Here is a 14,434-nt window from a genome sequence, read left to right as displayed (position 1 = left end):
CCTTCTTCACTCAGAGTCATACCTGATGGGAATATTCGATTGCTGCAGGCAAAGATGTATGTAAATGGTGTACCTACTCCCTTTTACGTCAGTATTTGAAAAGACACTGACGTAAAACACCTTCAGAAGGTATCCATGCCCTCTGCTCAATTGTCATATCGTCTATTCAATATACTCACGGGACTGTACAGCGTCTTTTGTCATTATGTTATTATGACTCTCCTTTGAAATATTTCAATGGGTTACAATACCCAGAGCTTGCCTTCCTTGCGCCTTTTCTGTTGGTTTTATTCTCTACATTGGCTATTGTCAAAAGGACCCGTATCATATCTCATAGCACTATGGGCAACTGGCCTTCAACTAATCCAAAGCGCTGGGCACAGGTCATGGGGTGGTCAAGTTCGTTTGTTTTGATAACAATCAAACAAGGATAACAACAACTTGGGACCAGAAGAACCACAGGACGATAAATGGCCGACCACGAAGGTCAAAGCTGCCAGGTGGTCTTGGCAATTTTCTCAGTCAACTTGTCCCTGTTTAAAACTAAGGGCATAACCTGCCAATTTGTCCGTACGTTTTTTTGGGGAGGCCACGTCCGCCACGTATTTATGAAACTGTTAGGCTGTACAGGACAGGCGCGTCGCCGTACTGGCACGTACAGGGGGCGAATCCTCAGCCCGGTGCGATGGCACACAAAGTTTTGCCTGCACGTTAAGTTCTACGGCGTGTCTCTGTGTGCTCCGTCGGATTTCCTGCGAGTTCCTACGGAGAAGGTAGCACTTTAACGGATCCCAAAATATTACCCACGTTTTGGCACGTAGACAGCACGTATTTGCACGTAGGGCGAGTTGTGCCCTTACCTTAACTGGCAGATGTACGTCTAATTTACCTAAGAGAGAACATGCCCATATGATATATCATAATCAAAGTGAAGTCAGAAAACAAGAAAAGATACGTGGCCAGATATCATTGATTTGAACAGCGTGTTGTTTATTCCTCAGACAGTTCAGCAATTCAATCGTGAGTTTTCATTACACTGCAACACGATCTCATCATCACTGTTCACATGTACACACGATTCCTCACACATGACGGTGCCTCAAAATCTATATTAGGTACAGCTTTTCATGCTCTGGACAAGCAATAGTGTTCAAGTAGACAAGAATCATAAGTATCTTTGTGGATCTCAGCCATAGGTTGCGTGAATCTATGTAGGGTTGATGTCTTCACACTTTAGTTCTCTACTATCTAAACCGCCAAAGACTGGAGGCATTCAATACTAACTGTCATTTGAACCGTCCATCTTTCATAGCACCTTGATAGTGTACAACACATGCAGCATATTAAACATGACTGGAACATGTCCGTTAAAAAGCACCACAGTCGTTGTTTTCGGCTAGGTTGCCCAAATAGTTATCACTTAGTTTTACACCCCTTGTGGGCAGGCAAGGTTATCTAAACAACACAATGTCCTTATACATTTATCCAGACCCAACAAATCAGCAGAACACACTTGGTTTACACATAGTTTCAGGACGAATATAAGAATCTCTCTATACAATCATACATACGGTCCTATATCCCAAATACATCATAATCTTCTCTTCTTTCTACAGGCAGGGCTAGTCCTTTTCAATCATTAACAAGTCTGACTTGTGCGCCTTCCACCGAGTAAATGCGGCTAGTGCCTATCAGGTAATATCTTCATCACAGCTTCATGTTTAGCGAGGAGACAGTGTTACGCCTGAAAGGTGGTTGTCTTAAACAGGAATGGCTGTAGCAATAGTTTGTCGCATTATCTGAAGAAAGCTGTTAACATAAACTGTTCAATAGTGTCTATAAGTCAAGAAGAAAGTTATTTTCAGTCATCTGTTCATTCACATTTCCACTCTCAAAAATGATATGGATACTTTTACAAGTTGATTATCATTGTTACATGGTACGCATACTGTTCTTCTGAATATTGATAATGCATTCGTAAATATTGAAGCAGCAACAGCAAGTTAATGTAATTTCGCCAAGTCGCTCCGTACATTTGGTTTACACTAGTCGTCAGTCCAAGGTTTAGGACCGGTGTCCTACTTACATATTACTGTAGCTTCCTGTAGTAAGCTAACCAAGTCAGTGATCTCCGTTTGGAGCGTGTTATACAGAAAGTGTTAACAAACTACATAACATTCTAAGTCAACATAAAAGGGTAAATTATAGACTAAAACTGTGATCACACTCACTGCTTCGCAGCAACACTGTCCACATGATTTTCTGTCAACAGAGTTTTGCCTCACATACAATAATGTATAAAAATATAAGCACTCTACAAAGGTTTGGGTTCTCAACCAATTATCATTAGAATGTTTCACAATAGTGAGGAATGCAGAATCCTACATCATTCGGCTGACATGCTCTGTCTCGGCATTTCATGCCTAGGACGTCATTGAGGGGTAACTATCAGATCACTACTAAATTCACTGCTCTTTCACATTCACACTAGCAGGAAGGAAATGGTTATTGTCAACAATAAATCGACTGCAGTTGTTTCATTTGCACCTTCATGTATCGTGGTAGTCGACTGCAGTTTGCATTGAAAACATTTCAAGTTTGATTTTTAAATTTTTTCCCCTAACGATTGCACCATAGTTGCATCACCTATCTTCCCCAGGCAGGAGATATAGCATTTACTATGTCATTATAACGGTAAAGGAATAATTTCACTTACGAATCTTTCTCCATTTTAGTGCATACGGCTCTAATTTTTCTTGTTTTCGTGCCTGAGGAAGCGGGTGATTGACCCTTTAGACCAGCCGTACTTAGCCCCAACGGTTGAATTTTAAAACTCGTCAAAAGATCGTTTTAGACACATGACACAAGAAAGTCACGCTTGTACAAATTCACGTTACCTTTCATAGCTTTTGTACGACTTTTCTGGCAGGGTCACAAAAATCTTCGTCACCGACTTTTCCGTTTACAGTTTCAATTATCCAGCTAAGAGCATCCACACCTGTCGACTTTCATGTCGGGAAGTTTAGCATAAATAATGTTTCCGTCATCGTCGAAATACAGCATGGAGATGTTGGACATCTTGGTGGGCGTACAACACGGTCCGACTGACCCTGCCTTGTTGACCTGCTGGACGAGGTGTGTGTGAGGATACTTCTGGAGGAAGATGGGTGGGCAGTCCCCGGCGCAGTAGTAGGCCTGGTAGGTGTTGGGAGCGATGATCCAGTCCCAGCCGAACTCGCGGAAGTCGACCTGTAGCGGGTAGCGACAGCACCGCTCCTCGTTAGAATCCTGCTCGCAGTTCAGACCTGCCATCCGCTTCCTCCGCACGGTACCGGGGTCATGTGTGTGCATCACCAGGAAGGGTTGCTGTCAGGAAAGAAAAGAAAAACGTGTCAGGCAAAGGTTAAATTTGTGTCTACTAAATTTGATAGCACCCCTTCATCACTACTAAGGGGAGAACATTTGTATCTACTAGTGAAAAAAATGTGATAACACTCTCTATAGCATTAATTCACTATACTAGTAAGTGGAAAAAATGTGTACGAGGTATTAATCTGGTCTAAGCATGTGTCTACTAGTGAAAAAATGCGGTAGCGCCCCTCTATCACATTAATTCACTAGTAGATAGAGGATTATTGTCTTCCAGCATGCAACGATATTCGCGAAATGGATTATGGGATGTCTAACAGTCTTCCGTCACGACAGAAGATTAGACAAAAATCAGTTTTGATATTTGCTATCATCGAAATGTAGTTCAAATATTGAGTAACCCTTGACTTAATTTTGACTATCCCTTCGATACTATACATACTATAGATGTTTTTACTTCAATGAGAATCGCCTTTGTCTATTCTAAGAACTACTTCAACATGAAAGCTTAGCATTCTCACCAATGGTTCCTCTCCAGGCTTGGGGTCTAGCACTATGAGATCCTTCCCTGCCTCCGAAGTCTCTATGACGATGCCGAGGTTTTCCGCGGGGTTGTGGAACCACCTCCGCACCTGGTCCCTGATGGGGTACGACACCCACACGCCTTCGTTCGGCTTCACGTCCGTGATTTTATGGCTGGAGATCAGGATCTTGTACGGCTCTGGGTAGGCCGACGATGCTGGGGCGATCCGGTAGATCTGTGTGATTGGCAACGGTAAAACTGTTAAGTCTTGCACCGTTTTGTCGACTGAGCGAATGATTCAAAATGTTGAGCCTGACTATTCTCAAAGCAGAGGTTGGGTCGCGGAGATAATAGTGGTTGGGATTTTTACGGGCTCGCTCCCCTCAGCTCTGGTCAAAGACGCAACAGTGAGGGGAGAGAGCCGGTAAAAATCCCAACCACTTCTATCTCCGCTAGGAGAATAGAGCCTGTCTACCTTTGACAACTGGTGTTAAATCTGCCTCACCGGCAAGTAGATATATACTCAACATTATAAGATATCTTATATCATATACATATGCCCTAGTTTTGTATTCTCCTCCAAGCAGAGTCGCGGAGACAGTAGTCAGTGTCGGGATTTTTTTACCGGCGCGAGTAATACTAGTTTTGTACAAACCCTCTCATATTGAGATATTGATGTTGTCCTTTGGGCTATTAAAAATGTGTGATTTTCCCTAAGATAAAGATCCAAAGTCCCCACAGTACAATGTAGCAGTTCTGTCAGCCCTGGCCTTGATCTTGGTTAGCATATACAATGATGGACTGCTTTATAGATTAAGTGAACACTAGTGTACCTTGAGCGGAATGGATGTAGACTGCATGTTTTCTGCAGCTCTCACGTGCAGCCACAGGAAGGCTTTGTTCACTTTGGTTCTTGAGACGTGGCGCCCGAACTTGAAGAAGCAACAGCCTGACTCGTTGAAGGGTGCAACTGGAGCTGTTAAATCAAATTGAGACTTGGTTATCTAAAGTCTTAATTTTTAACGCGTAACATTCAGACTCAATACAATGTGTCACCAAAGCAGGAACAGGAAAGTAATATCTTCTCTTATTATATTTTTTCCCATTTATTTGCAAATCCTTGCCCGTAGGCTAATTGCAAGGGTGCAGAGAGTAAAAAGTAACAAGTGTCTATTCTATTGAATTATCTTATGCATAATTCTACATTCTTTACTGGGAGGTTTGGATTCTTCTTTGGAGGTGCTAAATTGGTATCACATGTCTTGCATAATGGAATCTTTGTGGTTTAAAACATACGACCATAACAGTATGCTATAGAGTTCGATTTCAGTCATAAACGTTTTAACATTTCTATAGCTAAGATATCAACTTTTATGTCTTGATGGATTAGTGACTGGTTACGTAATACCAACTAACTTGTCACATCTGTAGGCTATTTCATAATTTTTACGAGCAGCTTTAAAATCAGTGGGAGCTGTATCCTTGGCGTTTAAAGATGGTTTGATTATAATATAGAAGCACAGGAACCACTAGATAGTGTTCACAATGCCGGAAAGTGCATGGCAACAGCTGAGCAGGAGTTTTCTATTAATAGCCCCAGTATGGATTCCCTTCAGGCACGTAATGATCGTTCAGCTCGGGAAAAGACCTCGATCATATTGATCGAACATTGTGAGTGCTTCTATCAATGTCATAGAATGGTGTAGAGGATTTTTTTAGAATCCTCATAGCATATCATCATAGCAATTTTAAAATCCTATAAACAGATAGAAGTGACGACAGGAAAGATAGCTGGTATCAGGAGTGCAGTAAATGTGGGGTTTTACGACGTTGCCGTGAGAAGGAACATAAACAGCTGAGACGAAAACGTGCTGACTTGTCCATTCCTGCGAATGATTTCTGACCCTAGTTTATGTGGAGCATACCGGGCTGCACCATAAGTCAGCTGTGTATGTTTATACGGGATTGTCATCGTACGCTTTAGTGCTGGCTCGTGCCGCGACCACATGTTGGGTGTCAGGAGAAATTCGAGCGACGTGGCCTGCTACCACAATGCATGCAAACCCTATAGCACCATTGAAAATCTACCCAGGTCCTGTTGCTGACCCTGTCAAACAGAGATGTTTATTCTGTGCCATTGAAAGCTTTGTGTGTTGTACGCACAAAACAACCCACAAGCAATTTCTGCTGCGCAATATCCTATCTTTGTATTTACGTGTATGCTTCTGGACGGTCTGCCTACATGTTGTCTCATATGGTAGTACTACTATAAAGTATTAGCATTTTCGCTTGAAGGCTCGGCTCAAAAGTGCTTTACTTGACGGATGGGTACCACTCCCAAACGATTTGAAACAAATTCTTTGGGGTAAGCAAAACGCCCAGACCAGTTGGAAGGGTCAATTTGCGGTTAGCTTAAATCATCTTGATAGACAGCGCCCCGCCCGCAGAACGATTCCTATGAACCCCATGGTTACAAATTAGTTCTGCTCTATTTACTGTCAAGTCAAAGGTCGTATCAGTGATCTTCCTCTACTGTTAGCAAGGAGGCACGTCTGTGTGCCCTTCAAATAAAAGGCAACTAATCATTTTACACCTTTTGCCTACAAATACTATTGCAAATGAGAGGAATAGAAGCAGCTACAGCCAATGGACGCTACATAAAGAACGACATTTTCTGCATAACAGATTCCCGGCCTAGCAATCTTTGCAATTTTAAAGTTAGTTGTTTTACCAGTATATTTGTTTAAACCTTTATTTATTCATTCATAAGAAGTTCAAATCGGCCTGCAGGCCGCTTTTCATTGAGGTCATGAGGAAGGTAAGGGTCAGATAGAATATTAACAGAGATATAGATATGGTAGGGACTTAGATATGTAACCAATATGTAATGTTTATTAAATACTAGTACACGTGCATTAGAAAGGCACGTAAGAAAAAAAAATGTACTGCGAAAATTGTCTTTAACTCGCACTGGGTACGCTACTGTGACAACTGTCTTTAACTCGTACTGGGTACGCTACTGTGTAAAATGATGAAGCTCACATTTATACAATACATTCTGATTTGTCAGGTTCAATATATAGTAACATGGGCCGTTAGTCATACTCATATTGGTCCATAAGTCTTAAATATTCAGAAACGGTTATGTATATGTGGCCCTTGTAATTTTCAGAAAATTAGATTGCAAGTTGGCTATATCGCTGGTTTTAACTGTACATACTATTAAGTTTGTGACCTAGTGGTTGATCCACATGTTGCATTAACCAACGAGTGCATTCCCACCGTCACCATAAGCCATGCAAGGCATTGTTTTGCAGCAATCATATCCAAAAGTAGTACAGAGGGGTTTTCCGGAATTCGAATCACTCACACAGCCGGTAGACACTCACACAACACTGTGCATGATTACAAAGTGCCAATATGCCTTGAACTGCAACACAGTGTAAGTAGAGGTCGTTGCAAGAAGCAGAACATATATAGGACAACTGCATGAGCGTTATTTGTTTCGAAAAGTGTGTATGATACGGCAATAACATACTGACAGATCTATGTCTCTTCATACCACTGCGTGAGTTATGATACCAGCTGATGTAAAGGAGGCCAGGATTTTGGCAACCATCTTTTACTCGTGTTCCCATACTCGCCTTGTATCATGTTCGAGGCAAATCCTTGCAGAACTCCTTTTCATAGACACAAATTAGCAAAAAGGCTTCTTAGTATGTTTTCTGTCTTGAGTAAGTCAAAAAGTTCGAAGGAGATAAGATGTAAGCAATGACAATTATTCATCTGTGATTCACGTAAATCAAATTGCTGTCATAGTTTTCAAGGGCGTGATCTCTAGACCTGATTGGCGACATGTTTCTGCTTGGTTGTGGTGGGCCGAGCCCAGGCGGCGCCGTTGTGGTGTATATAGAACGTTATGTATGCATTATGTATTTACGCCGGTATTTGTTGCCAGAGTCATAACGCCAATGCCAAGATTACTAGACCCTCTCACAAGCGAAGGCAACCTCGATTCTCTTTGAAGTTATAGCCTGTGCAAAAGGAAAAAGGACCGTAATAGCGCCTCCATCGCCATTCCCAATATTTGCTTCTTACATTACGATAGCAAAATGAGAAGTGTACGAAGATTAATCGTTATATTTGTTAAAAAGATAGCCGAATGTAACTCATGGCAACGTTTTTCTTCAATTTTCTGCCACCCTATCTTAGGTGTTTTTACAATCGTCAGGATTATAATTGTTTAGATATATCATTTGACACCTTTGTGATATTAGGTGATAGTGTTTTTGCAGGATGATGAAAATACTTGATTCCATCAAATATGAATTGTTGCCTGAGATATTATTTGTATTTAGTGTCTATATCTGCGTTTTTGTCACTGTCGATGAAGAGCTCATAAAAATGCAAAATTATATCTTTTCGTGATTGTTGATTAGTGTGCCTGATATAAAACAATGCTTATGTACATGTTCCGTGACAGAAAGAATACTTACGGGGTGTTGCAACGGTTATAACAGTCTCTGTCTCTGCTACATCCTCATAATGTCTTCTCTCTGTATCCACTAGGTGGTAGTTATAACTGGCGGGCGAATCCCCCTGGAAAGCTAACAAATACAACAGGTACTTTAGACAAAGGCCTTCCCACTTATCCTGTTGAACATTGGTCAGTGCTAATTTGTACAGTACAGGTATCAGGCGATACATTAAGTTTGCAAACTTTACAAATGTTAAGTCCTTAAAGCCCAGGTACCTCGTCCAAGAAAGCAAGCTTGCCTTGCCTTGCCTTGAAAGCAAGCTAAACTGATCATGAAGAAGAGAAATCACTAGAGTTTTCTCATTGAATCATGAAAGTTTGTCAGAATTCAAAATCAGCTATGCACAACATTTTAGGGCCGGCCCAGAAACAAACGGCATACGAATTTAGTCCAATACTTTCTCATAGTGTATCTTGTATGACTGAACATCATATTATGCCAAGCTGCATTACAATGCATAGAATCACGAGGTATGTCGATAATTTCAACGATTACAAGCCGATTGTTCGTTCAAAGACCTTCGAACGATGAGGTGGTCGTTTTGACAAATATAGCCGATAAGTTGGTAAACATAGGCTCAGATAGCAGTAGCTGGTCCAAATGATGCAACTATTAACTCAATTCAGGACGTGTAAAAACTGGCACAGGGAATGATTCTGGATATTCTTACTGGATGCTATGCTGACCGCTAAAACAACAGCAGTAAAATAACACGGAGCAATGATAGGTATTCCATTCCACTCGTTTTTAATATCTTAGCTTCCTGGCTACTTGCATGCGTTATCTTAGAAAGTGGGGGTAAAAGAGCACAAGACCTACCTTGTGTAATGTCTTCTGCAGATACGATATTTCCTGACCTGTCCGGATAAAATCCATATTGATCGAGAAGACTTTGCATTGGTGGCGCTCTTGGAAGGGTACGATTTCTGGGGATGGTTGGTGATCTCTTCAAACCAAGTTTATCAAGAATGTGCCTTTTTAAGGTTTCTACTCGCATCTCTCGTTCCTGTCCTCGCGTGCAGGAAGCGCCACACTTCGATGTCTCTCCCGGGGGCGGTGTTGCCTCTGCCCCGTACGCAGTGGTCGGAGCCGCGTCGACCGAAGACCCGCTTGGGCGCTCCCGGGTGCTGTTCACGTTCACATCTTCCGATGTTGTCCACTGCAGGGCCTCAACAGTGTCGACGTCGTTGGCGTGCATATGCATGCAGTAAACTAACGGCAGAATCGTGTAGACTAGAGTTTGGTGGAGAAACATGATGGTTGATGGTGTTGGCTACAGAGGCGTCCGTCCCGAGGAGTTGCTAAGCACGCTGAACAGTGGCACCCAGCTAGTGGCATGCGAACGACTCTGTGACTGACACGGTGCTTTATAGGGAGCGGGCTGACTATTCATTGTGAGCTGATAGGGGGCTGTGGACCAATCCATTGTGTCGTTTGGCCCAATCATCTGATCCCAAGCGCTGACAAGCTGCCAATCACGTTGATATGGCGACAAGGGGGAAGAGTTCAGTCCACTTGTACCGTAGCATTCCCACTGTGTTCTGTACTTTGTACAACGTCGCACCACGTCTCGATGAAAATTTAGAAGTTAACTTCTCCATTTTTAGCCCCTTCTTTTTCTTTGAAGTCGCAATGAAGTGCATACCTTAACGACGTAATATCGGAGTTTTCGCATTCTTTCGCCCCAATCTCGCTTGTGCTTTGACCACTTTACTGTTCCGACCTCGGCCGTACGCTTCGCTAATGACATGGAGGATCAGCACATTTTCTCGTGTTTCCCTGCCAAGTATGACTAATTGTTTGCCGGGTCTGATAACAATGAGTGTTTGAACGACTGTCATGATACAATCTACTCACTTAATCATTGCCACTGCAGAGGTACACATTGACTTGTATAGTCCAACACCGTCTTGACATCCTGATAGATGCTCATCACAAGTTTTCAGCTTACATCATTCGTATGGTTAACCTTTCTACTGAGCAATTCTCACAGGAAAACCGAATCAGCTTACACTAGCACTTAGTACACTTCACGGCACTTCTGGAAGTGGTGTACTGTCACTTGTCGCTGCTGTGTTTGCTTTTACATATAGTTGGTTTAACATTTGCACCTTGCGGACCGGGTTCTGTCACCGCTCGGACATCCTCTTTGAAATGACCCTTGCGAAGGGTGACCCAATAACGTCCGGACAAGCTAAAGAATTTCATGTGACAATATAGGTCCAACCAGTCCCATAATCTAAACCATTCTTTCCACGGGGAAGCATGCTAGTAATGTCAGATATTTAGAATTGCTTTATGGGATCTAAACACCCATTGGAGATGCATACACGGCATTTCCTAGATATGTCTACCGTCTTTCAACAATTCGGTGTATCGACATTCGTCATGACGAATTGTACAGTCAGTACTTAAAAATGGGTCAGCTTTTGTTATTAGCCGTGCAGTTGTGAAAGTATTTTAGGCATGCAGTGACAAGTATTCAATATATTCAGTAAGGAATGACTACTATATCCATGCTATGGATCTATGGCATCCTAACACACACAGCACGTTGTCTGTACACGGTTAAAACCTTCACAATTAATCAATTTGTTAAGACATACGTTGTACACGCTGTAACCATGTGCCTGGGGGAATTGAGCGAAGATGGTTGTTAGGGTTTGACTGCTCTTTGACCAGTGCGGTTTGCGGTTTCTCGAATGTGCACGTTACGGATTCTCCCTCCACCCACTACAAGCCGGCACAAGTCTTTACGATCTTTATTTCGATTTATGCAAAGGTGCCATTATAACCAGTATCAATCTTTCAAAGGTCAAGGACGAAGGTCCTCCATATGCACATGTATCGTCGACCTACATATTCTTATGTATACACTTGCTTTGCAGTACAGCTTTATCGCTATCCGACGAAAAGCAGTGACTTTAACACTGTGAAACTCAGCGAAACAAGAAAAAATCTCTCTAAAAGGCAACTTGGCTTGCTCCCATCTCTAGGCAAGTATAATACGTGGAGCCTGGTATAGTCGAAATCTGAAGTTGATTCTAAGAGGCTACAAATTACCATTGAACGCGTTACTTCCTGTGTTCAAAGTGAACCATTGTGTAAAGGAGAGAGATACTAGCAAATCCCTGTTCCCAGAACGGTATCATACAATGACTTTAACATTCTTGGCTGCAAACTTCGATGCTAATAATAATCCATTTATCTCTTCACGTACTACTGACATTCTCTTTCAGTTGGACTTTGGACTCACAATAACTAGAAAAAGAAATTAAAGGTCTTGGCAATGACTTTCTATTTTATCTGTAAAGTGGAAACTGTTAAGGGCCATTGACAAGATTTGTCAGTGTTAGCGATTTCAGTTGGCATTGGCGTTGTACAGGTTTATGCAACTATTGAAACTTTGCCGTAACGTTAATGATGTCCAGATCAATTTCTAACGATTGATTTCTATTGATAAGGTTTAACTCTATAAAACTCTAAGTACGTAACGAATCAATCGATGTTTCTACATGTATAAAAGCTAGTAAATGTTAGTAGGTTACTTAGGGTATACTGGAGAACCACTAACATTATTTACTATTTATCAGTGGTAAATCGACTGTGTATTTTGTAAATCATTTTTGTATATTATCATCAGGGTTGTCCTCTTCACATGATGTATGTTTCAACTTCAAGGAGAAAATTTCTTTACCCAGGGCAAAGCAATAATTTTGCAATGAACTGTAATAAAACAGAGATCACGTGTACTTAGGTCACTAAGGAAAGATCTAGAAGGCATGCTATTTTTCCTTCGGTCCCTGCCGCCTGCCAAGTATCACTTACCACTTCTCCCTAGCGTACATTTCGGTTTTGTTGTGCGTTACTAAGTCTTGTTTATATCAACTGTAACATGGTAGAAGCTGCATGGTGCCAAGGGGAAGACCCAAGCCACCTGTGGTGGCCGCTTTTGAGAAAAAAAAACAAAGGCTAACTTATTCAAATACAATTCAATCTCGACAACTGGATAAAAAACGGACGTTTGGAGTGACATCCATCACTCTTCTTCAGTGATATCCATCACTCTTGCATACGATCCTGAGGAGCTATTAGTGAATTGACATGTTCAACCAGTTTTTCTAGTTAGATGTACTTGTATTGAATTGTTCTTTGCCAGTTCATTTTATTCAAGCTGAAGAAGAGTGATTGATGTCAAAAGTAAATCTCCGTTTTTATCCAGTTGTAGAGATTGAATTGTATTACCTGGATGTCTCACCTTCGTAAACGTATAAAATGCTAGTTTCTATCTATGCAAAATTATCATTCTTCGACCATGAGTGTATAGTGTTCTGAATTTATGAAAAGGTATGGTGGCTATATAGATTAAACGCTAATGCCTAATGTTATGTGGTAATGTCATACATAGCAGTAAAATATACCTATCAAATGTGACATAAAACCTCTGTAAAACCAAGATGAAGAAAATCCATATATCTGCGATTGTAACCAATACGTATGATATCAATTATATTACTACTTGACGAAATTTATCAAAATTTTTTGCAGATCTAGATGGACGCAACATAGATCCATTTTCTCACAAATTGATCTATGTTGTGAACAAAGTCCATCCCGACTGAATAAAGGATAGCAAAATAAAATAAAATGTAATAAAATGTCCTTCATTCTAAAGCGTCTCTATTCAAGAGACAGTAAATTATGAGAACATAAATAACACAGATTAATAACCTTCAATGACCTCACATAACACCGGTTATAAGTCTGTCTGCAATGTCTCTAACTCGACAAAAGACATACCCATGCAGCTACAGACAAAGGGTTAGATTCCATGCACTTCAGGTATTGTTGGCGTCCAAATACAACTCAAAATCTTGCCTATGTCAGCAGTTTTGTTGACACGTTGAACGTATGCCAAACTGTGGGAGGCCACAATATGTTACTTATCGCTCTTCGTTTTACATCCACAACAAAAGCAATGCTGATACTAGGGCGGGGGACATCATAGTCATCTAACAAAGCAGGTCGCCAAGTCGCCCCAAAGTCCCCAAAGCACTTGGAAAACATTTCTTTTACTTAGATAAAACGCGGTTTGTACATACCAAAACTAGTCAAGGTTAGATAAATGACGCCCAAGAAGTAAAGTGTTCTATGCTGATGCAAGACCACACTGTAGTATATCTCTTGATAAGATTCTGGCAACTATTCAATGACGCCAGCTACAATAGCCTATTGTTTTAACACACAGAGCGCCAGGCTGACTGAAATGGTACAGCCAATGTCAGGCATAAGGTCTCATTGATGTATTACTCCGCGAGTGGACACCCTAAAAGAGATCCGAGCCAAAAATGAACGGCTGCACGGACGCATGTTTTTAGCGGTGAGAAATTCCCTTTTAGCCAGCGGAACTGATCTCAAAAGTTAGATTGGTGAAAGCTTATTTGTAACTGAAGAAATTAGCAGGTAAAGTTTAGCAGCCGCGCGCTAGGTCGGAGGTACACAGTCGTGGGTTCTGAGTGGTGCGGTTGTACAATAGCAGCGAAAAAGTGCCTTTTGTGGGGATTGACTAATCGTAGTTTGTAATTGCTATAAAAAAAGTTCCTACGTATAGTTTACACTGGCAATTTTTTCCCACGATATAGGGTAAATGTGCTCGACATAGAATGAAAAATCTGCTGAAATTTCACGTAGCTTCATTATGAACGCGCCCATTTAAACCACGAATTAATACATAGAAGTCTATGGGAAGAAGAAACTCATCAATGAGACCATAACCGCATTCCTTTGGAACAAAGAACTTGCCAAGATGTCCTCCCCGATTGTATGCAAGACATGTTCCCTAATTTCGGCCAGCACGAGAAAATTCATATTCCTTATGCAGTGAAATAAACCATATATTATTGATGCCATCTGTCATTACGTTTACAACAATCTTAAGAAGCGAGAAGAAGTTGAACCTGTACATACATAGCATGTCGTAGTCTCTATAGATGTAGTATGGTAC

The 14,434-nt window shown here is 41.3% G+C and overlaps 1 protein-coding gene across 1 annotated transcript; it reads right to left on the bottom strand.

Moving 5' to 3' along the window:
• Positions 1–966: 966 nt before the first annotated feature.
• Positions 967–12,595, bottom strand: LOC118423923 (growth/differentiation factor 8-like). The gene is made up of 5 exons (XM_035832237.1): positions 9,250–12,595; positions 8,389–8,499; positions 4,726–4,868; positions 3,891–4,127; positions 967–3,366 (listed from the first exon to the last, which is right to left on the bottom strand). The coding sequence occupies exons 1-5, from the start codon at positions 9,683–9,685 to the stop codon at positions 2,983–2,985; spliced, it is 1,311 nt and encodes a 436-aa protein (XP_035688130.1). The 5' UTR covers positions 9,686–12,595; the 3' UTR covers positions 967–2,982.
• Between the last annotated feature and the right edge of the window lie 1,839 nt (positions 12,596–14,434).

The sequence above is a fragment of the Branchiostoma floridae genome, chromosome 10 (genome assembly GCF_000003815.2).
Source record: "Branchiostoma floridae strain S238N-H82 chromosome 10, Bfl_VNyyK, whole genome shotgun sequence".
NCBI classification, from domain to species: Eukaryota; Metazoa; Chordata; class Leptocardii; order Amphioxiformes; family Branchiostomatidae; genus Branchiostoma; species Branchiostoma floridae.
Note: the sequence above shows the minus strand (reverse complement) of the source record. Positions and strands in the feature narration are given on the sequence as shown.

Coding starts and splice junctions, on each gene's coding strand:
- LOC118423923 (XM_035832237.1), bottom strand. CDS start 9,685: ATGTTTCTCCACCAAACTCTAGTCTACACGATTCTGCCGTTAGTTTAC. Junction 8,500..9,249: donor TGCAGAAGACATTACACAAG/GTAGGTCTTGTG, acceptor TGTATTTGTTAG/CTTTCCAGGGGGATTCGCCC. Junction 4,128..4,725: donor CTACATCCATTCCGCTCAAG/GTACACTAGTGT, acceptor CCAATCACACAG/ATCTACCGGATCGCCCCAGC.